The sequence below is a fragment of the Loxodonta africana genome, chromosome 6, assembly GCF_030014295.1.
Source record: "Loxodonta africana isolate mLoxAfr1 chromosome 6, mLoxAfr1.hap2, whole genome shotgun sequence".
Classification (NCBI taxonomy): Eukaryota; Metazoa; Chordata; class Mammalia; order Proboscidea; family Elephantidae; genus Loxodonta; species Loxodonta africana.
This window is the reverse complement of record NC_087347.1, coordinates 26,792,186-26,819,138: the sequence shown is the minus strand read 5'-3', so window position 1 is coordinate 26,819,138 and position 26,953 is coordinate 26,792,186. Positions and strand designations below refer to the sequence as shown.

Below are 26,953 nucleotides of genomic sequence, written 5' to 3'. Positions count from 1 at the left end.
AAGTCTGGGTTTGGAGCACTGGCAAGGGGGCACAGCCATTCACCCTTAGGGGAAAGATGGGCAGTTTGGGAGGCCCACCCTGAGAACATGCCCCAGGCCAGCCTTGCAGGGGTGAGCAGTGCAGGCCCAGGGCGGAACACAGAATCCTGCGGCCCCTCCTCAGCCCAGCTGTCCCGTCACTCACGCCCGCTGCCCATTGGTTATTTTTGCTACGGAATGTGCCAGCCCCTCCAATTCTCCTGGGGAACAGGGGCTCGAGTTACCCCCCTCCCCACTCAGCTCCCCCATCTGTGATGGGCGTGTCTAGGGGTGGGCGGGGAAGGTGCCTGTGGGTGTCCTGGGTCCCCTGGCTGGAGCTGGCGTGAACACACATGTGTACCCTCTCAGTGCACATCCCTGTGTGTTAGTCTGTACTTGTGACATTTGCCTCTGGGGGTCTTGGAGATAGGGCCTCCTGTGTGTACCCAGAGTGTATAAGACATGACATTAAACTTTAAAATACAGGCTTCACAAACTCAACTTCAGGTGCCGAGTGGGAACTGTAAACAAGTGAGATGCTGTTGTCAGTGGCTGAACTGTGGCATACTGGCCCACCCAAAACTTTGTGCAGGACACACAGAACTCAGTAGTCTGCTCTTGTATTTCTTTTAGACCAAAGCTTTAAATAAATAAAGTCAGGGAGATCCACTCACCAATCAGCATGTGAGACATTATAACACAGTGGTCCATAACCCAGAGTGCCTGGGTTAGAATCCTAGCTCCCCAGTTATTGGCTGTGTGACCTTGGGTAAGTGACCTCTCTGTGCCTCGGTCTCCCCACCTTTTTGTGAGGATTAAATGCCTGGTGCATACTAAGCATACATTAAGTACTAGCAGTAATTACTACATAGTCACAGTTCAGAAACCAGGATTGGCACTACCTGTGCATGCTGGGATGGGAACTCAGACCACGGAGTCACAGAACCTTTGTGACTTTCTCTGAGCCTCAGTCACTTAGTCATTTAAATGGGTTTGGGGATGCTCATGAAGTTGTTGTGAATGAGGTAACATTTGTAAAAACACTTAATCAGTCCTAAAGAAATGGTAGTTATATAATGATTGTGTTGGGGGGGTAGAATTGTGTGTGCAAAGCATGTGCATGGGGTTGTATGGGGAGCACAAAAAAAGTGTGGTGAGTGTGCGCGCCTTTGAGGGAGAAGGGGGGTCGAATGTGTGAGTAATAGGTGTACCTCTGGGCATCTTAGCTTGTGTGTGCGCTGGGGGCAGGGGCTGAGTAACTACGGCCTAGAATCTCTAGGGCCCTCACTGACTTTCCTGAGGAGGCTGGGATTTCATGGTCTGGGCTCCTGTCAACACGGAGCCTCTCCCCCTATGGACCCTGAACCTGTGCCTGACCTAAGTACCCCCCACCTCCACCTTCACCGGCGCTAATGTCCTGCAGCGTTCTGGGGTTGTCGCGAGTTGGGTGCTGCCTGGCACGGTGTGCGTGTGCGCATGTTTGTGGAGTGAGCAAGTCGAGATGCTGCTGACCTTCCAGAACGGCCCTGTGGGACCGGGACGGGGATGGCGAGGAGGACGCATTGGGCTGTCAATGAGAGCGTGGCCTGAACTTCGGGCCACTGCACCCCTTTCTGTGCCTCAGTTTCCCTATGTGCCCAGGGCCCAGGAGGCAGATGTGGGGTAGGGGTGCGGGGCTCTCAGCGTAGGGAGGTGAGTGGTGGTTGTGCTGAAGGGCAGGTGAGCTGCGCCTCCGGGGACGCGGGGAGCAGAAAAGGAAGGGGCGCCCGGTGAGGTGCAGCCCCGGCGGGGGAGGGGCGGGTCCTGGGCACCACCGTCGCCGCCGCCTCCCCCCGCCCGGCTCCGCGGCCGGAGCTCCCTCCGCCACCGGCACCGCCCGCCAGCTCCCCGCGCCCCCGGCCCCGCCTCCGACTCCGCCCGCCCCCGCCGTCCCCTCCGCGCCCGGCCGCCGGCTCGGCCCCCTCCCCCGCCATGAAGAAGCTGTGGGTGAAGAAGCGTTTCCAGGTGAGGGCTCCGGGGGCGGGCGGCGCCGGGAGGGGCCGGGAGGGCCGAGCGGCCGGGGGGAGGGCGGGTCACCCGCTGGGCCCGGGGAGGGGGCGCGGGGAGCCGCGCCGGCCCCACCCCAGCCCCACTGGGCTGCGGGCCGGGCGCGTTCCTGGGGCACCGCGCTGCGTCCGAAAAGCGCAGGCCCTCCCGGCGCTGCTGGGCAGACAATCTTCGCCTACAGCCCTCGCGACCCCCCGAGAGCCCCCCTCCGCAGCCCTTGGCGTGGAGCCCCCACTTGCTCCTTGGCCACCTCGTCTTTCCTCGCCTCTGCCCAACCCCGGCCCCAGCCCCCCGTCCGGCTGGCCCCAGCCCCCCACTCAGGAGCCTTCCATCTTCCCAAGCAACACGCACGAATCTGCGCTGAGCTCGGGAAATTCCCCAAGCCCTGCCCTGTCCTCAACAAACCTGAGCCTCCTTCCTGCACTTGTGAGGCTCTGTCCCTTTGGGGGACCTTGCCCTCTGCCCCCATCACCCCACCCCTGCCCTCTTGACGCCTCTCCCACGTATCCGCCCTCCCCCACTCACGTGGGAATCTGTGCCCTCCTCCTCACATCTCCCAGTCATCCTAAACACCCCCCCATCTCATCTTTCCCAGCATCCTGATTACCTTGTCTCCTATCCTCGGTCGCTGGGAGTATTGCCCTGTCCTAGCCCTGTGAGCCTCTGTCCAGCCTCGGAGTCCCTTGCTCTCCTATCCCTCCTTCTTCTCCTGCTCCCTCGGAGAGATAAGCTGAGTAGCCTGGAGCTCTAGCTCCTTGGCTCAATGGGAAGGCAGACTGGGGACATTCCCCACAGGGGAAGCTGGCTCCCTGGGTCTCTGTCCACCCTCCCCCCGACTGGCCCCTAGAAGGAGTTGCTGCTTGATGTAGCAAGTGTGGACAGGAGGTACAGGGATGTCAAGGATGAGCCTCCCCCTCAACAATTCATTCTGGCTTTTCTCTTTCAGAAAACCGGCCACTCCCGCCGGGCTTTTGGCCGACTCACCCATGGTGCGTGGACCGTGGCCGTCCCTTTGCTAGCTCATGCCCACGCCTCCTCTTGGTCCCTGTCCCTTAATGAGGCATCAAGGCCCTGAAGACAACCCATAAGATATGGGACCCCCACCCACACACACACAGTCACCTACCCACCCACCCAAGAAAGCCCCCTGTGCCCTGCAGTCCAGAGAGGGCTTAGCAATGGGGTGGGTCACTAGCACACCTCACCATGGGCCTGGACTCACTGTTCTCCATATGAGGGGCCGAGTGGGGAGGAGCTCACTGCCTTGCTTTAGCTCCTGCTCATCATGGCGCCCATAGGGAAACTGAGGCACAGAACCTGACTCTGGGAAAGTGGAAAATACACCCAGGAAACTTTGCACCTAGCCTAAGCACTGGGCATGTTTGAGGATCATTCAGCAGAAGAGAGGGACCTGAGGAGGGTGCCTGTCACATCATGATGCAGGCAGATGGGGGGTTGCTTTGCAAGGAGTCAGAGGCAATGCAAATATGGTAATAGAGGGTGAGCTTGGTCCTTAATGGGAGGACTGGGGTCTATAACTGGGCTGGTGCTAGCGGGAGTGTGTGTGTGTGTGTGTGTGCGCGCACGCGTGTGCATGCATGGCCAGTGGGAGCACCAGGGAGTGCCAAGGGTGCAGTTGGACTAACCAGCCAAGGCATGTGAGCTCCCCAGTGCTGGGCACAGGGCGAGCCTCAGGCAGTTAGAGAATGAGTGACACCGTGCCCATCCCAGGTGTTCCCCCACTGCTCCATCCCCATAGGGCATCTCTGGGCACTGGGTACCTTCGTGCCTCCTCTGTCCTGCCTGCCCACCATGCCCTACCCCACAAACGCTCTGATAACAGTCTGTCCATGTCTCTCTCCTGCTGCTCCTATGGAAGCGAAGTTTTCCGCTCCTGCAGAAAGCAAAGTTACGGTAGGAAACTGGCTCCTGCCCTCGTCCTCCACTCCCCTGTCCCCCGCCTCGCCCTGGCCTCTCCTCACCCTGCCTCAGCTGCACCCTGATGCGTTTCAGCTGGTTTGGGGTTGAGGACAGGCTGGCCCTGCGGCTGGTCAAGTGCGCTGGCAGTACGACTCTGAGGTGACTCCCCTTTGGTCCTGGGGTACTGGAGCCCAGGAGTTAGGGCCTTGGAACCTAGACCTTTGTTATTTGGGGGCCACACAGGGACTTAAGGTATCACTGACAAGGGGAGCAATGGGACATGAGGAGGCCCTGGTAATCCATTAAGTGGTTGGGAGTGGGGACGGTGGCCTCGAGGGCCCCAAGAAGGCAAGAGTGCGTAGCCAAGGTCCCAGAGGTGGAGCCAGGGCACAGGCATGGTAGCACAGGATGGCAGGGGGTGGGGAGAGCAAAACAGGGAAGAAGGCAGGGGGCTGGGAGCCTTACCAGTGGTAAGATGGAGCCTGCAGTGGGGGAGGCAGGAGGCGACAGAGGGAAGAGTTGGTGTCAGAGGAAGGAGGGCCCTGCCCACACAGACCCCTTCTTCTCCAGACTCGGAGACGGGTGAGGATGACATCAGCGACGTGCAAGGGACCCAGCGCCTGGAGCTTCGGGATGACGGGGCCTTCAGCACCCCCACAGGTGAGCTATTTGGGATGCTAAATGAACAGGCAGGTGGGCTTCCCACAAGAGGTGCCTTGGCCTCACGGTGCTCCTTTCCCTAGGGGGCTCTGACACGCTGGTGGGCACCTCCCTGGACACACCCCCGACCTCCGTGACAGGCACCTCTGAGGAGCAAGTGAGCTGGTGGGGCAGCGGGCAGACGGTCCTGGAGCAGGAAGCGGGCAGTGGCGGTGGCACCCACCGCCTCCCGGGCAGCCCAAGGCAAGCACAGGCAGCCGGGGCCGGGCCACGGCACCTGGGGGTGGAGCCGCTGGTGCGGGCATCTCGAGCTAATCTGGTGGGCGCAAGCTGGGGGTCAGAGGATAGCCTTTCGGTGGCCAGTGACCTGTACGGCAGCGCATTCAGTCTGTACAGAGGACGGGCGCTCTCGATCCACGTGTAAGTAACGGCCTCACTGTGGCCTGCACTGTCCCACCTCACCACGCTGTCCTGCACTGCCCCATCAGCCTCCACCCCCCTCAGCCCTGCACTGCCCAGACCCCCACGTGCATCCCTTTGTCACTCTCCACACCCACTGCCTCCACTCTGTGTCTTCCCACATCACTCCGTCCTCCTTGCGTCCATTCCATCACCACCCACATCCTCCTGCCCCCACCCGTCCTGGCTCACCATGCCATCGCCACTGTCTTGTAGACCCCTCTGTCTCTTCCTCCTCCTCCAAGCTCTCCAGTTTCCCCGGGGCCCTCTCCCGCCTCGCCCATTCAGGCTCCAGTTGTCCCCAGGATTCCCACCCCCCCCTTGGGGGCCCCCTCCGTGCCTGCTGTCTCAGCAGCTGCTGCCTTTGCATCTCTCTGCACATTCCTGTTCCCATGTGGGCCTTTTTCTGGGAGGAACGGAACCTTTCTGAACGGCAGCTCCTGGGAGAGCAGGAGAGCAACCAGGAGAGAGACGCCAGTGAGGTGGTCAGGGGGCAGACAGGGCGAGGGGCCAGGGAAGCAGGAGGAGGTTGTGGGGTTTGTGGGGGAGTGGGCAGGGGGCTGGGGGAGGGAGGGGATGGAGACAAGGGGGTGGATGGAGGTAGAAGGCTTGGAGAGATGGAGACAGGAGGCAAGTGAAGCCCTTGTGGGAAATGCCTGCGGGGGGGTGGTGGTGGGGGAGTTCAGGGTTGTCCTGACAGAGGTGGCACTGAGCGGAGGTGTTGGAGTGAAGCACTGGAGCCATTTTTGGAGGTTTGGGGGGCTGGCAGATAACAGGAGGGAGCGCTATAGCAGAAGAGGGAGTGGCTGATGATAGAGGTATTGGGGGTATTTGGGGAGCTGAAAGGGAGCCTGATTTGTGATGGGTATGGGTGCGTGTGGGAGCTACCATCATGGAGAAGAAAGAAGGGACCTATCTCACGGAAAGAGAGCTGTTTTGAGGGCGGATGAAGTGGCCAGGGATGGGCAGGGGACAGGTCCAGGCCAGGGGTGGGGGAGGGTCCCTTGGCTTATCATGTTGGCATTAACCAGGCGTCCCTGTGCCCTGGACTTGCCTTTTCCTTCCCTGCCTTTCTTTACCAGGCCCCAGCTGAGCTCGGAGTTGCTATGGCAACTTCTGAGGAACCCATTTCCTTAGTGATGTCTGTGGTACAGAGGCTGGCCTGGAGCTCTGAGCTGCCAGCACAAGGAGGCCTCTCGTATACTGTCCCGAATTTCTCTCCATGCTTCACCGGTTCCTGCCCCTCCCCCAGGGGAGATTCTGCCTTCCACAGATAGCTGGCTGAGGTTTTGCTCCCTGGGTCCTCTGTGTTGCTACCACCCCCAGCCAGTCAGAGGTGGGGTCTATGGTGTGAGGCGCTGCCCAGGTAGGCTAAAATATCGTCACACTCAGGTACCCCTAGAACTTCTGCTCATGAGCAATACCCTATTTGTCCTCCCTCTGTGCCCCCAGAAACCCAGAGATTTTGGAGGGAACAAGGAAGGGCTCAGGAGTCAAACTACTTGGGTTTCAATAATTCAGTCCTAGCACCAACTATTTCCTAGCTGTGTCACTTTGGTAAGGCACTTAACCTCTTTAAGCCTTAGTTTCTTTATCTGTAAATGGGATAATAGTAGTTCCTATCTCAAAAGATCGCTGTGAGGATTAAATAACGCAATGCATTTGAGATAATATATGCCTGGCACACACCATGAGCCATTTCACAAGCATTTATTAAGCTCTCTGTAATGTGCAGCAGTGGATTTTTTTTTTTTATGTGCCAGGTATGATGCTAATAGTTTTCAGATTCCTTTTCTTGATAATTTTCTATGTTTGCTGTGCCTCTCAAGGACCCAGACAGGGGAAACTGAGGCCTAGCTTTTGGGCAGCTACGTAGGTGAGAGGAGTCCTCTGGGCTGACCAGCTCCTTCCTGCCTCCTCTCCTTCCATGCCCCGTTCAGGCCCACTTGGTAATTTCTGAGCAGACTCCTTTGGGAAGCTTCTGTGGTTCTCAGGAGGGTTTCCAAGGGCTCAAGGGACCTTTCCCAGGGCCAGGGCAAGGTCAAAAGCCTATACTGGGGACAGATTGATCATAAACTAAAAAACCCATTGCTGTTGATTACAACTCATAACAACCCTATAGAACAGAGTAGAATTGCCCCATAGGGTTTCCAAGGCTGTGAATCTTTATGGAAACAGACTGCCACATCTTTTCTCCTGCAGAGTGGCTGGTGGGTTCGAACCACCGACCTTTTGGTTAGCAGCCTAGTGTTTAACCACTGTGCCACCAGGGCTCCTTAGACTGACCATAGGGAGCTCAAAGTTCTTTGTAAGTACTAGGCAATCACAGGGTTGGGGGCATTGCTCCCTGAAGGCTGGGGCCTGGTGGAAGAGGCAGTTGCTGCTTTTCTTGGGGCCACCGTGAAGGGGGTGTGTCCTCTGAGGATGGGCAAGGGTGTGGGGGCCAGCTGGGGGCAGGAATGAGGGGGAGTTGCGTTCCTGAGAGGGCCCCTCCCCACCCCACCCTCCATGCTTCCTTCCCCACTTCATTCTTTGGGTCCAAGCCTCATGCTTTTCTCACCTCCATGCTTAGTTCTGTTTCCCAGCTTCCGGCGGCTGGGGGGAGGGGCTGGCCAGGGCCCCTGGGGCTGAGTCTGTACCTGGACCCAGTGCTAACCCAATCTTCTGGTGCCAGAGCCTCCAGCCTCTCTCCCCAGCACCTGCTCTGGCTGTGCTCTCCTCTCGGGGGTACGGGGAGGGGGGTCTGGCCCATGTCACCCACAAGCCTGCCCAGCATGCCCCACTGCTCAGTTCCTGCCACGAGCTGAGGGTCTAGGAGGAGAGTTCCCCTAAATCTTCTCCCGGTCTTGGTTCTGCAGCAGCGTCCCTCAGAGCGGATTGCTCAGGGAGGAGCCGGACCTTCAGCCTCAGCCAGCCAGCGAAGCCCCGCGTCGCCCGGCCCTGCCGCCTCCCTCCAAGTCCGCGCTGCTCCCCCCGCCGTCCCCTCGGGTGGGGAAGCGGCCCCCGCCGGGACCCAGCGTCCAGCCCCCGGTGCCCCCCACGTCGCCCCACCGGCGCAGTCAGGAGCCGGTGCTGCCCGAAGACGCCACCACCGAGGAGAAGCGGGGAAGAAAGTCCAAGTCATCGGGGCCCTCGCTGGCTGGCACAGCGGAGTCCCGGCCGCAGACGCCCCTGAGCGAGGCCTCGGGCCGCCTGTCCGCTCTGGGCCGCTCGCCGAGGCTGGTGCGCGCCGGCTCCCGCATCCTGGACAAGCTGCAGTTCTTCGAGGAGCGCCGGCGCAGCCTGGAGCGCAGCGACTCGCCGCCGGCGCCGCTGCGGCCCTGGGTGCCCCTGCGCAAGGCTCGCTCGCTGGAGCAGCCCAAATCCGAAGGCGTTGCGCCGTGGGGCAGCCCCGGAGACTCGCAGGAGGAGCTGCGGGTGCCGCGGGGCAGCGTGGCGGAGCGGCGCCGCCTATTCCAGCAGAAGGCCGCCTCACTGGACGAGCGCACGCGGCAGCGCAGCCCGGCCTCCGACCTCGAGCTGCGCTTCGCCCAGGAGCTGGGCCGCATCCGCCGCTCGGCGTCGCGGGACGAGCTGGTGCGCTCACACGAGTCTCTGCGCGCCACGCTACAGCGCGCCCCGTCCCCGCGGGAGCCCGGCGAGCCCCCGCTCTTTTCTCAGCCCTCCACGCCCAAAACCCCGGGCGCCCAGAGCCCTGCCGCCTCCCCGCCGCCCCCTTCGAGCGTCGCGGGCAGGCCGGGGGACGAGCCGGCGAGGCCCCGGAGCCGCGGGCCCAGGACAGAGCCGGGGGAAGGGCCGCAGCAGGAGGTTAGGCGCCGGGACCAGTTCCCGCTGACCCGGGGCAGAGCCATCCAAGAGTGTCGGAGCCCTGTGCCACCCGCCGCCCCAGAGCCCCCCGAGGTCAGGACGAAAGCCCCTTCGGGTCGGAAGCGGGAGCCTCCGGCGCAGGCCGTTCGCTTCCTGCCCTGGGCCACGTCGTGCCAGGAGGGCGTTGCAGCGCCCCAGACCTTGGAGAAGAACAGGTCAGGGCCTGAGGCTGAGAAGAGGCTGCGCAGAGGGCCAGAAGAGGATGGGCCGTGGGGGGCTTGGGACCGCCGAGGAGCCCGCAGCCAGGGCAAAGGTCGCTGGGCCCGGCCCACCTCGCCTGAGCTCGGTAAGGTCTCAGGGAGGGCTGGGAATGTTCTGAGACCTGGGGAGGGGGGTCCTGGAGGCCGAGACTGAGACTACTCTGTAGGAGCATCCCTCCTCCTCCCCCCACTGAGGGTACCTTTTACAGGGGAAGGCCTGGATGCAGGTTCCACTTTGAGTGAAGGGTTGTGTTAGAACCTGCCTGCTGGTGAGGCAGTGTGCGAGTGTTTTGAAGGAGTTGGCGTGAGGCTGAGAAGCGAAGACCGTGCCCAGATGCTTGCCACAGGTCCCCTGGGTCCAGTGGCCTGTTAGGCTGTTGGGCCAAGGACCATGTGTGGATGAGACACTGGTAGGAATTTATGGAGCCCCTCCACACCCCAGCTTGTCTGTGGGAGATGAGATAATAACCAGTCTCAATAAATCATTTGTCAGGTCCCTGTTACAGGCAAGCTTTGGGCCAGCAGCTCTGCCCTGTGATCCCCTTCTCATCCCCAGCCATACCCTGGCCTATCCTTGGCCTATCTGCCACCTGTAGTCTCCTCTGTCCTGTCCTTGTGTACCTGTATCTGTGGTCTCTATACATGCCAGCCTATGTGTTGTCTCCCACCCTTCCCATGGGTGAATAGCCGGAATGCCCTGCCCCTTGCCAACTGTTACTCATCTTGAACCTTCATCTTGGCACCTATTTCACCTCCCTCAGAGGCAGAGGAAGCCATCCCTGACATGGCCCCACTCTCTGCAGCTTCCCAGGCTAGATGCTGCTACCCATTGGTCCCCTGAAGCCCTGTCAGTATCTCTTCCATTGCACTTACCATCTTGTATTTTCTTTTCATTGAAATTATTTTATTTTTCCTTTAAGTCCATTGGCCAACTAACAACCGTAATTGCACATACACACAGCCACGTACAAGGCATTGTGTTAGCTAGGCACTTAGGAATGTTACCTTAATCTGTATGCCAGTTTTGCAATACAGCCAATTTTGGGTTGGCATTGGCTCCATTTTACAGATAACAAAACTGAGGTTTGGAGAAATTATCAAGTTTGCCCAAAGTTACATAGCTAAGAAGTGGCAGAATTTGGATTCTCACTGCTTTTACTACCTACACTACTTTATAGAATGTCAGAGTTGACAAATACCAGAGATACATGACAGTGGCATTTTATTGTCTTCCTGAGCAAATGTGCTTCCTGTAAGCAGGGCCTAAGTCTTATTTCCTGTCATCTCCCTGGCGCCCATCCCATACAGTGCCTGGTGTGCAATCAGTGCAGTGTTACTATTGGGTGAATGGAGGAAATCAAAGCCAGTCTTCATAAGGCCTCTCAGACCACTGTGTACCCCACCTGCCGCTCCTTTTGAATCCATTGGCATCTTGCCCACATCACTAATTTGACAGTTCATCACATGTTGCCCTGTGACACTACTGCAGTATTCTTGCTTAAGTCTTGGGTTGCTGTTAGCTTATCCTCTCTTTCTTGTCTTTTTTCTCAGACAGATTGTAAGTTTTGGAAACTTGTAAACTCTTGTGACCCTCAGAGTGACTTGTACTAAAAAAAAAAAAAATCTGTTGCCATCGAATCGATTCTGACTCATAGCAACCCTGTAGGATAGAGTGGAACTGCCCCATAGGGTTTCCAAAGCTGTAATCTTTAAGGGAGCAGGCTCCCAAATCTTTCCCCTGTGGAGGTGCTGGTGGGTTTAAACTGTTGACCTTTTGATTAGCAGCTGAGTGATTAACCACTATGACACCAGGGTTCCTTTTGTGCCTTGCACAGGGTCTGGTATATCTGCATGTTGACTGATTTATATTAAGACTTATACAGCATAGTCTCTGCTTGTCTCTAGAAACTGACATTCTAATTGTGGCTGAAGTTGAGGAGCAGCCAAGCTAACATGGAGTCATAGCTACCTTGCCCTGTTGGAGAATCCCGGTTCTGCTTTCCTTCTTCCCTGTCACAAGACATTCAGGAGAGAACCCCTCCTTCACTCACCCTGGCCTTGTGGAAGTCCCACTCTCTGGATTTGGTTCTCTAGGATGAGGAGCTGATGACACTCTCTCCCCCAGTCATCCCCACAAGGACCATGTCCCCTTACCCTATAACCTGTGTTTCTGTCAGAGTCTTCGGATGACTCCTATGTGTCCGCCGGAGAAGAGCCCCTGGAGGCCCCTGTGTTTGAGATCCCCCTGCAGAATATGGTGGTGGAACCGGGGGCAGATGTCCTGCTCAAGTGTATCATCACCGCCAACCCCCCGCCCCAAGGTGAGCGCCAGGGCTGCAGCCAGGCTGAGGCTGAGGTAGGGGGACATGCGAGACAGGGAGGAGGAGATTATCTCCCCATTTTCCCCAGCATCCTCTGAGGGAGACGTAAGGGAGAAGGGGAGATTGTTCTTCCATGGTATCTGGCCTGAATCCTGTGTGTGTGAGAGAGAGAGAGAGAGAGAGAGAAAGGGGGGCGAGTTCCCAGAATCCTCTGAGAGAGGCGAGGGCAGGCCTGGGCTTCTGTGAGTGCGGGGAGATTCCTCAGAATTCCCTGGGGTGGGAAACAGTATATTGGGCTACTGTGGGATGTGTGTGTGGGGAGGAGATTGTCCCCAACAGGCCCCTGTGGGCTGTGGCCAGCTGGTTCTCCTGCTACTTCTCCACAGTGTCTTGGCAGAAGGATGGGTCCGCGCTGCGAAGTGATGGCCGCCTTCTCATCCGGGCGGAAGGCGAGCGGCACACCCTGCTGCTCAGGGAGGCCTGGGCGGCTGATGCTGGGAACTACACGGCCACCGCCACCAACGAGCTGGGCCAGGCCAGCTGTGCAGCCGCACTGGCTGTGAGACCTGGTAGGGAGCCCGTCAAGCCAGGGCTAGGTGGGGGGGAGCAGTAACCGTCTGGAGTGGTGCTGAGGCTGTGGGCCCAGCTCCCTTCTCTCTCTCAGCCTAGACCTCAGACTCTCAACCAGTCTGCTCAGTCTGCCCTCTGAGGTCAGCTGCTCTGCTGAAAGCATTTTAAATGGCCTCAGGGCAGGGGCCAAATTCCCCAGGCAGACACCAGGCTGGCCAATTCCTGAAGTGAGTGAGATTTGTCATCCACGTCCACTAAATGCTGTCCTCCCATGGCATTTCTGTGACAGGGTCCTGTGGGAAGAGCAGATTGTCCTTGAGAAAAACAGTCAGCTCACAGGACTTGTGAGCCACCAGGTGCCTTCTGGGGGTCATTTCCTCTCTAGGCCAAGCCCACCCGGTAAAAAGAGATGCCTTCAACCCCCCACCTGATCCTTCTGTTAAACCCAAAGTCCTGAAGAGGGTCCAACTGAGAGCTGCTGTCAGGAGGTGGCTGTGGCTGAGGCTGCCTTGCTTTCTATTTTTATGAAAGCCCTTACTTGGTGTCGGACTACTTCCTTTGGGTTTAAGCCCAGTTTCTTTCTGGTTCAGAGCAGGGCTGGACCTGTATCAGTGCGCGTGGCCAGTTCGACTCATTCAGTTTGCTGGACCCCGGGCTGTGGGGTGGGGGCAGGGAGGTGGCAGCAGGTGAGGGCTCGTAGCAAAATACCCAGACTCAATCCTCAAGGCTATGACAGTTGGGTGACCAAACCCAGGTCAGAAGACCATGCTGGGCAGATGAAGCCAGGGCTGAGCACAGGGGAGCAGTGTTCTGGGAGGTACAGAGGGAGATGCATCAAGGAAGCATTCCTACAGAAGCTGAGACTTTCTCTGGGCCCCCGAGGAGGCTGGGACTTAGACCTGGGGGGATGGGGGGCAGGACATGCCAGGAGGGGGAACAGCACAAACTGTTCTGTTCCTTCCTTTTGATAAGCACCTCAGAAGACAAGGTGACAGGGCCTGTCTGCTCTGGTCTCAGGGCCTCATCACCTTCGTGATAAGGGAGTTCTTTGTGTGTCTGATCCAAGTCCCAGTCCTAAATTAGATCCTTTTGATGCCACCATTACAGCTTTGAGGAACTGAAGGTCTTCATCTTCCTCAGCTCACTCCCCTCTCTCAGGTGCCCATGATCTAGGCTCTCTCCTTCTCACCCCTGCCATGACACTGAATCATACCCATCCCTCCACAGTGTGCTTCCGTCCTTCCATCACCTCTGGGATCTGGCCTCTGACTCAGCTCCCGGCTCCCCTTTGGGGGCCCAGGCCTGGTTCCAGGACTCCAGTCGATACCTGGCTTGGGCTGAGATTTGGCCAGGGACGGGGTGGAGGGAGTGCCCAAATGCTGGCACAGGGCCATTTGGAAGCCTTTTAAGGTCGGGAAGGAGGACTGGGACAAGGCAGCTGTCTGCACTTGACCGGGAGTTCTGTGTGTCCGTGGAGAGGCTCCCTGCGCTTCAGTTTCCTCAGTTGTAAAGCCGAGATAATTATACCATCCTCATGGATGAAGGTGAACGTGCTTTATGAACTGCAAAGCTGTAGACAAATGTTGGTTGTTAGCGTTATTAAGGGGTGATGTTGCGCACAGGAGTGCGAGTTTCCACGAGGCCCTGGGAAGCTGCCTTTTCCTTCTCTGCTCTTCAGACTTCTGCTCCTTGGGGGTCCAATCCTGCCCTGGCAAGGCCCACAGCCCCCAGACCCTGCGTATTTCCCAGCCCCTGTGTCCCTAGCGCATCACGTATCTCTGTGCCTCATCCACCCTGGGGAGCCAGAAAGGCTTCATGGCATTAGCCCCCGTAAGTCAGGCTGGCTTGTAGGCCCCAGGGCCTGAGGGCAAGCATGCAGGGCCAAACTCGGCTTTGGCTCTGTGTTTCTTACCCTACAAGGCACTGTTTGGTCCAGAGTGGCTGGACGGGAGCCAGTGGACCCAGAGAGCAGCGGGAGTGGGTGGAACCAGTGGATGGCACAGATGTTTGGGGAGGGAGGGGTCCCAGGCTAGGGGATTTGTCTGGCAGTGCGGCTGTGGGCAGGTGGGGAGAAAGTCAAAGGAGGGAGTGTGTGGTGTCCTGTGGAAGAGGCCTGTGTGAAGCCACCTCCCCTTCTTGCTTCCCACTGCCCCCAACCCAGTGCCATGGTAACCAGGGCTGGCTGCCCAGCGCCCTCTTATGGTGCCCACCTGAACAGGACCTGCTTTTGGAGCCCACTGAGCTCAATTCCTATTGGCAGCCATGGAAACCAGAGAATGGGTAACTAGGGAATGTGACTGTGATTTGGAGGGGTGGGTTCTGTGTGGGCAGGGTTTGAGCCTCACCAGCTCCTGTAGCCCCACCCACCACCCCACCACCCCCACCCCTCCTTACCCTACTGAATAACTCCCAAAGGGTGCCTGTATTGGGTGGGTGGTTGGGGAGTGTAAGAAGTGTCCTTATGCTTAACGAGCTGAGCATTCTAGGCAGCTCTCTACATTCATCACACAAGCATTTATTGAGTACCGACCGGGTGCCAGGCACTTCATCCCTCTAAACAGTCTCTTCTGTTTAGAGAGGGCCAGATACTGTTTCCAAACCCTTTGACATCCCTTCCGTTATTTGAGCTGTATCACACCGTATATGTTCCTAGGAGGGACATATGACAGGTGATGATAGTCCCATTTTACAGATGGGAAAACAGAAACGTGGAGAGTGAAGTGACCTGGAGTTAGCACAAGGCCAGCAGCCTTTATAGAACATCTACAATCTGTCTAGTAATGTTATAAACAACGTGTGATTTAGGATGGTGGAAATTTTCACACATGAAACTAATAAGCTTAGTGTGGATGAAAGATGAAAATAACGTGAGTAGCTACCATTACTGAGTGCTTCCTGTGTACCAGGCCCAGCATCGATGGGTTCTCACATTTAATCCAGTTCCGTGAAGTAGGTTCTATCATTATGCCTGTGTTACAGATGAGGAAGGAGTCTCTGAGTGGCGCAAACAGTTAAGCACTTGACTACTAGCCGAAAGGTTGGCAGTTCAAATCCACCCAGAGGTGCCTCAGAAGACAGGCCTGGCAATCTGCTTCTGAAAGGTCACAGCCTTGAAAACTCTATGGAGCTGGTCTGTTCTGCACACATGGGGCCGCCATGAGTCGGAATTAACTCGATGACAACTAACAACAACAGCAGATGAGGAAGCAGAGACTTGGAAAGCTGAAGTGAATTGTCTAGAACAGCACTGATCAATAGAACTTTCTGCGATGAAGGAAATGTGCTATAGGTACACTGTCCAGATGTGGTAGCCCTTAGCCACATGTGGCTATTGAGCCCTTAAAATGTGGCTAATGCAACTGAATTTTTTTATTTCATTTTTTAATTAATATACCTTTAAATGGTCTCAGATACCTAGAGCCCACCCTACTGGGATGCTCAGCTCTAGAAGCATAGGGCCAGTTGAAGGCTGGAGCCGTGATTTGAAGCCCTGCCGCTGGATCTCCGAAGCCCACACTGCTAACCACTGCGCTCCACTGTCCCCTTTCCAGCTACTTGAGCAAGTTCAGTGTTACAGTAGAATTGTGTTAGTGAGCTTGCCGGGAGGAGGAGGCAGAGACTGTCCACAGGCCCCTGGGGATGGGTCCTCTGTTGACTCCCCACCGCTGTCACGGCTGTGGTCCTGCTTTCTTTGCCTGCCTCGTGTGGGCACACTTGGCTTACCTGCCACCTCGTGGGCTCTGATTGGAGGCCCTCTGGGTGCTTATCAGGAGGAAGGGGGAGGTAGAAGGCACTCCGCTTTCATCTTACTTACTGTCTCCAGTCTTCCCCTCATATACTTGAGCCAAAGGTTCTAGCATTTGCTAGCTGAGACCTTGGCCTCATCATCATTTATGGCAGCTGGTCACTGTGTTCTCGTCTGTAAGGTGAAGATCATCAGGACTCCTGTGCTACCTACGCCTTAAGATTTGTGAGCATCTGTGGGGATGGCCTGAGACACGTCTTACCAAACCTGGTCCCTCTCACATGATCAACATTGTCAAAGGAAACAAACAAAAATGCAAAAACCAGTTGCCATCAAGTAGATTCCGACTCATAGTGACCTCATATGTTGCAGAGTAGAACTGTGCTCCATAGGGTTTTCAAGGCTGTGACCTTTTGGGAGCAGATCTCCAGGCTTTTCTTTCGAGGCACTTCTGAGTAGGGGGGTTGAACCGCCAACCTTTCGGTTAGTAGTCAGGCAATTAGCTGTTTGCATCACCCACGGACTCATAAAGGAAAAGAGGCTGTTTATTGGGGATCACAAACACAAAGGAAAGGAAGATGCTTATGGCAACAGCATCTGCCCCTCTTCTCCTGCCCCTGTCCCAGCACCGGCTGCTGCCAGGTTAGAGGTCCTCCTTGTGGTGGCAGTGGCTGCCACTGGAGGAGGGGATCTTGGAATGCCACTCGGCCCGTGTTGTCCATCCTTGACTGGGGTTCGGACAACATCTGAACAAGCAGTATCGACTTCTTGACCAGAACCCAGCCCTCCCTCCCCACTCCTGTCCACCAGAAGCAGGTCTGCCCTGATGGGCTGTCTCCCTGGGAATGGAGGTTGTCCCTCACAACCTCTCAGGAAACCAGAGACCCAGTTTACTGTTGGTGCAAATGCGTTATCTAACATGGAGCATATAGGAAGTTAAGTCCTTTCCTCTCCAGGTCAACCTGACCCTGTCAAATTCTCTCTAATTCCTTGTACATTTTAAACCGAAACTAAAACATTCTCAGCACAACTATTCTCCTTTCCCAGGGGACAATACACATGACAGCATGCTGTAGAAATTTCCACCCACCCGCTGGCCTGGGCGGTACAAACAGTTTACACTTGACTACTAACCTAAATGTTGGCAGTTTGAATCCACCCAGCAGTGCTGTGGAAGAAAGGCCTGAGATCTTCCATAAAGGTTACATCCAAGAAAACCTTATGGAGAAGTTTTCCTCTTTAAGAGTTGAAATCGACTCGATAGCCGTGGGTTTGGCTTTTGTTTTTTCTCTTAGCTGGCCTGTACGCTCTTTCCTCATGTCCCCGGTGGAATCCTCACAGGGACATTTAAGACGTTACCTACAGAGAACCTACAGTGCACATGGATGGCAGGGTGTGAACTGCCAGCCCCATGTGAATGCTGCTGGTCCTCAGCCTGCTAGTGTCCCTTCAAAAACTTTAAGGCATGCCCCTTGACCTGCAGAGTAAAGGCCACCCTCCTGAAATTGGCCTCCACCATCTGGACTGATAGGGCCCGAGGTGCCTGAGGGCTGAGGATGACCCCAGGGTGGCCAGAGGCAGTTGAAGCAGGAGGAGGCACCTGCTTTAACACTGTTATGTTCCACTTCTTACTTCTTCATCCAGCTCTGTAGCCAGACAGATGGAGCCACTGTGCACGGGTACACATGGACGCGCACGCGCACGTGCACACCCAAACATGCTTTTTTTTTTTTTGCTTCTGAACATTTGCTTATACAGTTTCCTCTGCCTGGAATGCTTTTCTCTTTTCCCTTCTTAAACCAAACTCTAGTTCTAATACCACCTCTTCCCTCCAGTTCTTTCTTCTTCCCTGAGCCACAGAACCGCCATGGGCCTTATTTCCTCCTCTCTTTCGACCTTATCTTTTCTGTTCGCTTTTGTAGTCAGTTCTGAGGACAGAGCTGTGCCTGCCCACTCTGTAGCCCTTGTGGCCGTAGCTCTAGGCCCTCCTGGATAGTCAGCGGCTATGTGTGAGGTGGCAGCGGATGGTAGAGATGTCTGTGACTTTCCCAACGTTCCTGTGGCTGTGGGAACAACGTGGGTAATCACTCAGAGGCTGGATGGGACACTCTGCTGCAAAGAGTAAGAGGCTCTGCCTACGAATGGAAGTGGGATGGCAGAGGAGACCACGGAGCGGTGGTCAGCATCCTGCAGCATCCTCATCTTATCACCTTGAGAATATGTTAGAAATGCAAATTATCAGCCCCACCCCAGACCTAATGAGTCAGAAACTCTGGGAGTGGGACCCAGCAAACACTGTTTTAACAAGCCCTACAGGTGATTCTGATGCACAACGAGAGTTGAGAACCACTGTCATAGAGTTGCAGACCTTGCTCAAGGTAAGCATCCGTGTGGTGCAGTGGGAAGCACGCGGGCTGTGGGGGTCAAGCCTCGTAGGTTCAAACCCTTGCTCCAAAGTGTAATGGCCAAGTGAGATGGGACTCAATGGGACAGCCTCATTGGGTTGTCCCCCACCCATGAGGATCAACAGTGATCCCTAAACTTTCATGTGCATAAGAATCACTTGAGACACCTTTTAAGATACAGTTCCCTGACCCCCAATTTAGGAAACCTACTTCTGAGGTCAGAATAAGGCCCAGGAATCCATATTTTAAACAAGCTCCCAGGTGATCCTGAGGTGGGGGATTCAGAAACCAATCCGAGAACCCCTGGCCGAAGTGGCTTGCGTGTTGCTTTTCATGTACTAGTTGTTCGACGTGAGGACGCCTCAGAGGATGCTAGGAGCTTTACTGAGCTGAATCCACTGGTCAGGGCAAGGAGGCTCTCCCCAGCTGTGGGCTCCCCAACGTCACTATTTTTATGAAGCAAGTTTTACCTGAGAGCAGTGTTGAAAGGGCCAGACCAGTTGCTGTCAAGTCAGTTCCGACTCATGGCAACTCCGTGTGTGTCAGAGTGGACCTGTGCTCCACAGGGTTAGTCATAGCTGATTTTTCAGAAGTAGATAGCCAGGCCTTTCTTTCAAGGTGTCTCTGGGTGGGTTTGAACCACCCACTTTTGGGCTAACCGGTGAGTGTGGGGGGGGGTGGGGGTGTGAGTGTGAGGGGGAAGTGCTTACATGGTGAGTTGGTCACGGGCTGGTTGGGTATAAATGCAGGTTAGGTTTAGGTGGGCACCTGTTCCCCCTCCCTGGCTGTCGTAACTGTGTTTCCCACAGTGAGAGCTTGGAGGTGGGGAGTGGACACGAGAGCCTGGTGTGGAGGCTAGGAAGCCTCTGGAAGCCAGCGATGGGGGTCCCCATGCAGTGTTGGGGTACAGAGTTCCATGCCCTCTGGGCTGTGAGGCTCCTGCCTGGACTGCTCTGACAGCCCCTTCTTTATGGGACTTGAGGACCTCAGCTCCCTTGGTAGCTGGATGCACCCAGAATGCTATTCCCCCAGCCACCACCAGGGGTCTCCAAAACCCCCCGAAAACCTTGCCCAAACCACCTTTAATCTCACTCTTGGCTCACTCCCTGGGCTGGCAAGCCCCCTCAGCACTACCCACCTGGAGGTGACCCTGGAGCAGGACTCCAGGCTCCACAAGGGGCAGGGAGGACACCCACCTCCAGGGTACAACCTGTGCTCTCGGTTTCAGCTGGGTGCCCAGACTCTAGTAGATGATTACGAAGTACCTTTCTGACCCCCCACCCCCACCCCCGCCCCCACCCCCACCTCAAGACAGCTAGGCCGAGCAGTGGGCCTGCCTCCTCTGCCTGGCCCCACCCCTCCTTCACTGACAATGCTGGAAACACAGGTCAGAGCTTGGGAATGTAGCCCTGGCGGGTGGAGGTGATAGGAGGAGGGAGAAGGACATGTGACCACTCCCCTTCTCTCTTGCTGTGCTTCCAAGCTGCTTTCCCTGACCCAAATACAAAATACAAGTGGGTGCTAATTGTGAGGGGTCTTCTGAGGGAAGCAGCACCCTCTCATGACTGTTGGCCCTGGTTGGAGCTGATGGGGTGAGGGACAAGTTGCCAACAGGTGCGCTTGTAGGAGGGTTGGGTACAGGCTTAGTGCCCTGGGGTGGCAGCTGGGCCAAATTGACCATGGCAGGAATAGGGAAACAGAGGTGGGATTCTGGGCTTTTCTGTCAGGGCCCCCTCAGGTTGAGGGAGGCAACTCTGGAAAGGAGGCTGAAGGTCACGACTGTTCTCTGACACTCAGCCCTGGAGAACACAGGGCACGGCCTGGCTCTGTAGAACTGGAGACTCAGATCATTTCCAGAGCAGGCATCTTGGTGGTTTGGTCAGGGCAAGGGGCATCAGAAGGGTCACTGGTACCTCCCTTGGTGGTACATATTGAAACTAATGGGCCAGGGTAGACATCTTGAATGCCTCAGGGACCAAGGCCCCTGCACCCTGAGCCGAGATGCCACTAAGGGGGCTTTGTTATTGTCAGGGTCCAGAGCTGTAAGGAGAGAAAAGGCAGATCCAGTGGCTTGAGAATGATCAGGGTGGCTAAATACAGCCGGCTGCCCCTGCCCCTCCCCGTCCCTCCCCTCCTCGCCAGGGCCTGGCTGCCTGTGGTCTCAGCAGCACCACCTTCCTCGCCAGCTGCCTTCCACCCAGCCTCCCGCCGCTCCGCCTCCCCCTCCTCAGGCTCCTGCCCCTCCCCCAAGCCCCTTTGGTGTGGCGCCTCAGCAGGGTCAGCCGAGAAGCAGGGCGTGGGGCTGGGTAGGCAGGCTCCTGTCCCTGGGGAGCCGGGACGGGGTGGGCAGTGGGCAGGCAGCAGGAGGGCCAGGGGCCAGGTCAGAGCCTTCGGACAGGCGCAGGCTGGGGTCCGCATGCAGTCTCAGGGTGAGTTGGGGTGCAGCCTGCTGGGGGCCGGGCCATAGGGGTTTGGGGTGGGGGAACCAGGAGGAGGGGCTAGGGGGCTGTGAAGGATTCATGTCTGTATTTGGCAGTTGGAGAGGAGCCAGCTCTGCAAGCCTGGGCCCTTGGCCAGTCGCAAGGGAGGGCGTCAGGGCCCGGGGGATACCCCTCCCCCAGGGCGGACGCTGGTGCCCCCCTCCTTGTCCTCAGGCTGAGCTGTCCTTCTCTGTGGATGGCTCAAACTCTGCTTTCCTGTCCCCTGGGAGTTTTGGGGTCTGTGCTCTAGGGCTGGGGCCATCGGGTGCCCCTGGGATATCTGGGGCAGGAAGCTGAGAAGGGAGAGGGGGAAGGGCAGGCGGGACAGTGCCGCCTCATTGGCCTTGGCACCGTGGTCAGGATGGGGCTTCTCTGAGGTGTGTGTGCCCCTGTACCAGGCCCAGCTCACCCAAGAAACAGGTGCCCTGGCTGTGACACTCTGAGGTTCCAGAGACCTGAGCCACCTGCATTAGGAGCCTGGAGCTGATAGTTTGGGCCCCTCATTCACTCCAGGAATGTAGGTCCCCTGCTCCACTGGAATTCCCAGTCTCCCACAAGGCTGAGAAGCAGCCCCTCTACTGCCCGAGCCCTTTCCCTCTGGCCATTCCCTCCACTTTCACCAGCCAGGAGCATCAGGAGGGTCAGTGCTAGGAGAGTCTGGGAGGCTCAGGGAGAGGAAGCTGGGGGATCCAGGTCACATGGCAAGTAAAAGGGAGCCCCAGGAGGTGGAGGCAGGCAGGTATCCTGTGTAGTACTCTAGGACCAATTGATCCAGCTTTCTCAGTCCCCCTACCCCCGACATCTCTCTAAGCCACTGTGTCTCCTCCAGGTGGGTCCTCATCCCCTTTCAGCAGCCCCATCACCTCTGACGAGGAGTACCTGAGCCCCCCAGAGGAGTTCCCAGAGCCTGGGGAGACCTGGCCCTCCACCCCCACCATGAAGCTCAGTCCCAGCCAGAACCACCGATCCTCCGACACTGGCTCCAAGGCGCCCCCCACCTTCAAGGTCAGACCCCCGGGGATCCCCATGCCTTTGTGTGCCCCCTTGTCCTTGAGACCCAAGCTCCAGCATGGCCTGGGGCTTTGCAAGTTAATCGTTGTTATAGTGCACTCACCTCCATCAGACTGGGCATGGGAGAGGCCTCTGTCCCAGATCCCCCAGCCCCCATGGAGCCTGAGGCTGTGCCCTGCTGGGTCCCTGACACTTTGGGGTCCCCCTTCAGGTCTCACTCATGGATCAGTCTGTAAGAGAAGGCCAGGATGTCACCATGAGCATCCGAGTGCAGGGGGAGCCCAAGCCTGTGGTCTCCTGGTGAGTACTACCCTCACCCCCACCCACCAGCCTCCCCTCACCCCCACCCACCAGCCTCCCCTCACCAGGCTTGTCCCCCTGAGGCTAGATTTTGGGTGAAAATGGGTGATGGAAGGGAGTGGACCCTTATATACTTCCCAAAGACTGCCCTGACTGTTGCAGGGGGGGTGGTCACTCAGCTACACAGTGGCCTCCTCCCAGCACGCCCTGCCCCTTGCCCTGGCCTTTGCAGCTCGTTTAGCACGTCCCTTTCTGGAGAAGGGGTTTGGATGCCAAATGGCTGATTTCTGTTCACTTGGGATGAATTGCCAGCAGTCTTCCCCCTCCTGCAGAAGGGTGCCCACCCCCTTCCCCCATCAGTTGACAGAGGAATGTCTTGAGGCCTGCTCTGTACCCAGCCCAGGGCTAGGCACAATCACAATTTTTCGCTGAGCTGCCAGAAGCCCAGAGTTAAATGTGAATCTCAGCCGCAGCGCCTGGCTTATCCCCGGGCCCTGGGACATCCATTACTGAGCTCACTCATTTTTTATTGAGTTGGGTTCTGTTTTCCATTTTTAATTGATCTTTTGGTTCTCAGTGTGATTTTTTTTTAATAAACGTTCTAAGTTATTTCATACCCCTTTTGGGAAGTGGGAATCCCATCTACCAGTTATAAATAAATAAAGATAGGAGGAAATGTCTCTAAGTGCAGTAGGGTTCCAAGAAGGGAGAGGTCCAGGTGGGCACAGCTGGTCTGGTAGCTCCTGGATGGGGGACAGCAGAGTCAGAGGACACCCTAGCCCTGTAACCCAGGAGTTGTCAGTGGTCAGAGTGGGACAGTTTGGGGGTGGGGGGCAGACAATGCAGGAGAAGGAAGGTCTGCATGGTTCTGGAGCCCTACCTTTCTGTGAGGGCAGGTCGGGCCCTGGGCCCACACTGAGGTCTTGCCCCTCTGGCAGGCTGAGAAACCGGCAGCCTGTGCGCCCAGATCAACGACGCTTTGCGGAGGAGGCAGAGGGTGGGCTGTGCCGGCTACGGATCCTGGCGGCTGAGCGGGGTGACGCTGGCTTCTACACTTGCAAAGCAGTCAATGAGTATGGAGCCCGGCAGTGCGAGGCCCGCCTGGAGGTCAGAGGTGAGTCCTTCACACTCAGCGCAGCCCCACCCTGGCCCCTGCCGCCTCCTTGCCCCTACTTCCAACTCTCACACAACCTCAGGGGATGCCAGACTGAAAGGACCTTAGAGATCCCCAAGTCCACCTCCTTATATTGTAGTCAGGTAAACTGAGGCCCAGAGAGGGGAAGTGACTTGCCCGAGGCCACACAGCAAATAGTACTGCGTGCTTAGTACTTAGAGTACTGCCCTCTGCCTGATCGTTCTTACCCCAGACATTAGCCAGAGACCCTGCTTCCTGCCACCACCGTCCTCCCTCCACAGCCTTCTAAGCCTTGTCACCCTGCTCTCCCCCAGCCCCATAGCTGCCCAGGCCTCTCCTCACACCTCTTCCCCCCCACCCCCTTCCCCACCCATTGCTGTACAGAGCTATTATGGTTTGGGGGGCAGCAGTGGGGAGAGTCTGGTGGCTGGACCCGTTCGGAGGGGCTTTTGGGGTAACTTGGGCATGGTACATCTCAGGGGTACCAGGCTAAGCAGAGCCATGGAATGTAGAGAGGGATGGGCCCCAGGATCAGGGGACATAAGGATGGGAGCCTCTCAGGCAGTGGGATGATAGGACCTAACCAGGCTGCCCCCCAGGGCGATGGAGTCTTCTCCCCAGGGGGTGGCTATTTGCCTTGCCTCCCATCTCACTCTTCCCTATGGATGGCTCCGCGCTGAGAACCTCCTCAGCTCTGCACACAGCCATTGTCCATCCCTGCCTCCCACGAGGCTCTGTCCCTTCATGCCTGGCTGGGGCCAGCTCTGAGAGCTTTGGGAGATACCCCAGGAACCTGGTGGAATCCTAACGTTCTGGTCCTGTCTACCAGGCTCCACCTAAAACTGCTTGCCTCCAAACCACTTGCCTCCATTCCTGCGTTGCCACCTCCTTGGTCTCTAAGTTCTTCAGCACCCCCCCAGCCCCCACCCCTGGCCTGCTTGTCCCCTGCAGGGCCTGCCTCTGCCTTGCTTCTCCATGTTAACCAGTGTCTCAGTGCTTCTATCTCTTGGGATTCCTCCTGACATCCCCGGGCTTTGGGGTGCTCCCGACACCCGTGAATGCCTCTCCCCTGGTTGCTCAGGGTCTCTGCCTGCCCAGGAACCCCAGACACCCAGTCTCTGGCTGGTGCCCCCCCCACCAAAGGGCTGATCTGGGGGACAGAAGTGACAGTGCCACGTGGCAGTTTGAGGCAGCTCTCATCCAGGGGCCCTAGCCAGGTCTGCGTGCCTGTGCGTGTGTGCGTGTGCACTAACCTGCCGCTTGCTGACTGAGGTTTTTGTCTGTACACAGGCGAGTGAGCTCAGGGGGCCGCCTGCGCTCCCCCCGCTACCCTCCGAGCTGCGCCCCTGTCTCAGGCACCTCGGACCTCGCTGTGTTTCACTGCCTCCTGCCCACAGACCCAGCCGGCCCGCCGGCCCGGACCCTGTCCCAGCCTCCTCTCCCCTCCCGACCCCATGAAGCCCCTGGGATAGCCCATGGGCCCCCTGGACCCACCCTCCCCAAGTGGACATATGGCTGGGCAGGCCAGGAGGCCCCCAGATGGACTGAGTGATGGGAAGGGGCAGCCACGAGGGGTATCAAGACCCCCCTAGTCTCTCCCCCCCAGGGGAGCACCAAGCGAACGCATGTGCTGCCGCTGCTACAGGCCACTGTCCGTCTATCCGTTTGTCTGTCTGTGTGTCTGTGACAGTCAGGAAAGGATGCCTCAGAGGCAGCCCATGTGAGACAGAGGGGGACAGGGGCAGGCAAGGTGTCCACAGGATGGAGGGATCCAGAGGGGCAGGGGCTCATGGGAAGGGAGTGGGGTACTGACCATTCCAGAAGAGGGGGGCAGGACATTGACCATTCCAGAAGAGGGGAGCAGGGGCTCTCACCATTCCAGAAACAGGTTTCAAATGGCACAACACTTTGTATTCTACAAGAGATCAAAACCCAGAGGCCCCAGGGCCCTGGGGTGCTGAGGGGACCTGGCCACGCCCTGGCCCAGCATCCTCCCAGGCCCTGGCAGGTTTAGAGGTGTAGGTTGGACTCCCTTGTTCACTGTCAGGGCTGGGGAGACTCTGTCTGGGGATGAGAGAGTAGCCAAGCTTGGCACAGGGTAGTGGGGTGGGCTGCTGGAGTGGGTATGGGGATATTTGGAAACCCCTATTTCTTAGCTCAAATAAAGTCCAGTTTGTACCCAGCTGGTGTGCTGTGTGTTTTTCCCCCCGCCCGCCGCCGCCGTCTCTGCCACCACGTGCGTGGCCTCTACGGTTCCCCTCTCTCAATTTCGCTCTCACTTCCCAAGAGTTTGCCCTCCATGGCCCAATGTGGGTGGCTATCTTGAAGTCAGGCCTGGGAGTCTCTTGCCATCCTGGCTAGATGGGCGGGCTTTCCCTGTTTCCAGGGAAACAAAATGCATCTCTCTCTCTGTGTCTGTCTCTCTGTGTGTGCATGTGTGTGTCTTCCTTGTCCTGTGTGTCTCTGTGCGTGCCACCTGTGGCCATTCTCCCCCCAGCACACCCTGAAAGCCGGTCCCTGGCCGTGCTGGCCCCCCTACAGGACGTGGATGTGGGGGCCGGGGAGATGGCGCTGTTTGAGTGCCTGGTGGCGGGCCCCACTGACGTGGAGGTGGACTGGCTGTGCCGAGGCCGCCTGCTGCAGCCTGCGCTGCTCAAATGCAAGATGCATTTCGACGGCCGGAAGTGCAAGTTGCTGCTCACCTCCGTGCATGAGGACGACAGTGGCGTCTACACCTGCAAGCTCAGCACGGCCAAAGGTAACCTCCCACCCAGGCTGCTTTGGCTGCCCACCAGACAGCCCGAGGGAGGCGAGCTGGGTGCAGAACGGCATGCCCCGGAAACAGGACCCCATTTCCTGGGGGAAGTGCAGTCGGGGAGGGGAGATGGTACAGCCCAGCCACCTTGTAGGATGTGGATAAAATTAACGTGGAAGGCATGGAGTCCCTGGGTGGTGCAAATGGTTAAGTGTTCGACTACTAGCCTAAAGGTCAGTGGTTCGAACCCACCCAGAGGAGCCTTGGAAGACAGACCTGGCGATCTTCTGAAAGGTCACAGCTTTGAAAACCCTATGGAGCAGTTCTACCCTGCACACATGGGGTTGCCATCAGTCAGAATCGACTCAGCTGCAACTAACCAATAACGTGGCAATCACTTTCCATCATACCTGTCACACTTAGGGCCAAGTCTGCTGAGGTGTAGGAAACAAATCTGGACTTGAGTTCAAGTTTTTGTCCCGCCATCTACAAGCCCTGTGACTTTGGACAAGTCACTTCGTCTCTCTGAGCTTCAGACTATTCATCTCATCCGTAAAGAGGGATCACGATAATTACCCTTACCTTATAGGGTGATGGGCAGGATTAACGAGTTAATGTATGTAAAGGACACAGCACAGCCCCTGGCAAAGGGTGGCACCTAATAGACATCAGCTATTGTTATTATTAATAGCATCTCTGACTTCCTGGTCATCCTCATTAAGAGCAGAGATAATGACACCTGTCTCCCCAGGTTGTGGTGATGAGCACAGGAGACTTTTAGCAGGGCCATAGAGTAGGACAAAGGGGCACATGTCCAGGTCTGAGGTAGGCAGGAGGGGTGTGGGCACGACCCAGGCACTCCCTGGGAGTTGATGGGGGGGCGCGGGGAAGGAACATGGGGGAGGGAGCGGACTTGGCTTCTAGGAGCCTCTCTTAGAGCTGGGCTGTGTTTCATCCTGGGTAGACAAAGTGAGGTGACGAGGGAGGAGCAGGGGCTAGGCTCAGGGCTCCATCTATCTCCCCAGCCCACTGCAGAAGCCTGCTGCCCACCCTCGCTGGCC

At 57.2% G+C, this 26,953-nt stretch overlaps 1 protein-coding gene across 1 annotated transcript in view; it reads left to right on the top strand.

Annotated features, from left to right (window-relative positions):
- Positions 1–4,099: 4,099 nt before the first annotated feature.
- The window catches only part of SPEG (striated muscle enriched protein kinase), a 48,619-nt gene continuing 25,765 nt past the window's right edge, over positions 4,100–26,953 (top strand). Inside the window, exons 1-9 of the mRNA XM_064286654.1 lie at positions 4,100–4,644; positions 4,728–5,064; positions 7,962–9,256; positions 11,348–11,491; positions 11,878–12,060; positions 21,521–21,696; positions 21,914–22,002; positions 22,941–23,116; positions 25,635–25,895. Coding sequence (XP_064142724.1) covers positions 4,380–4,644; positions 4,728–5,064; positions 7,962–9,256; positions 11,348–11,491; positions 11,878–12,060; positions 21,521–21,696; positions 21,914–22,002; positions 22,941–23,116; positions 25,635–25,895 — 2,926 coding nt within the window. The 5' untranslated portion in view covers positions 4,100–4,379. The remainder of the gene's footprint in view (positions 4,645–4,727; positions 5,065–7,961; positions 9,257–11,347; positions 11,492–11,877; positions 12,061–21,520; positions 21,697–21,913; positions 22,003–22,940; positions 23,117–25,634; positions 25,896–26,953) is intronic.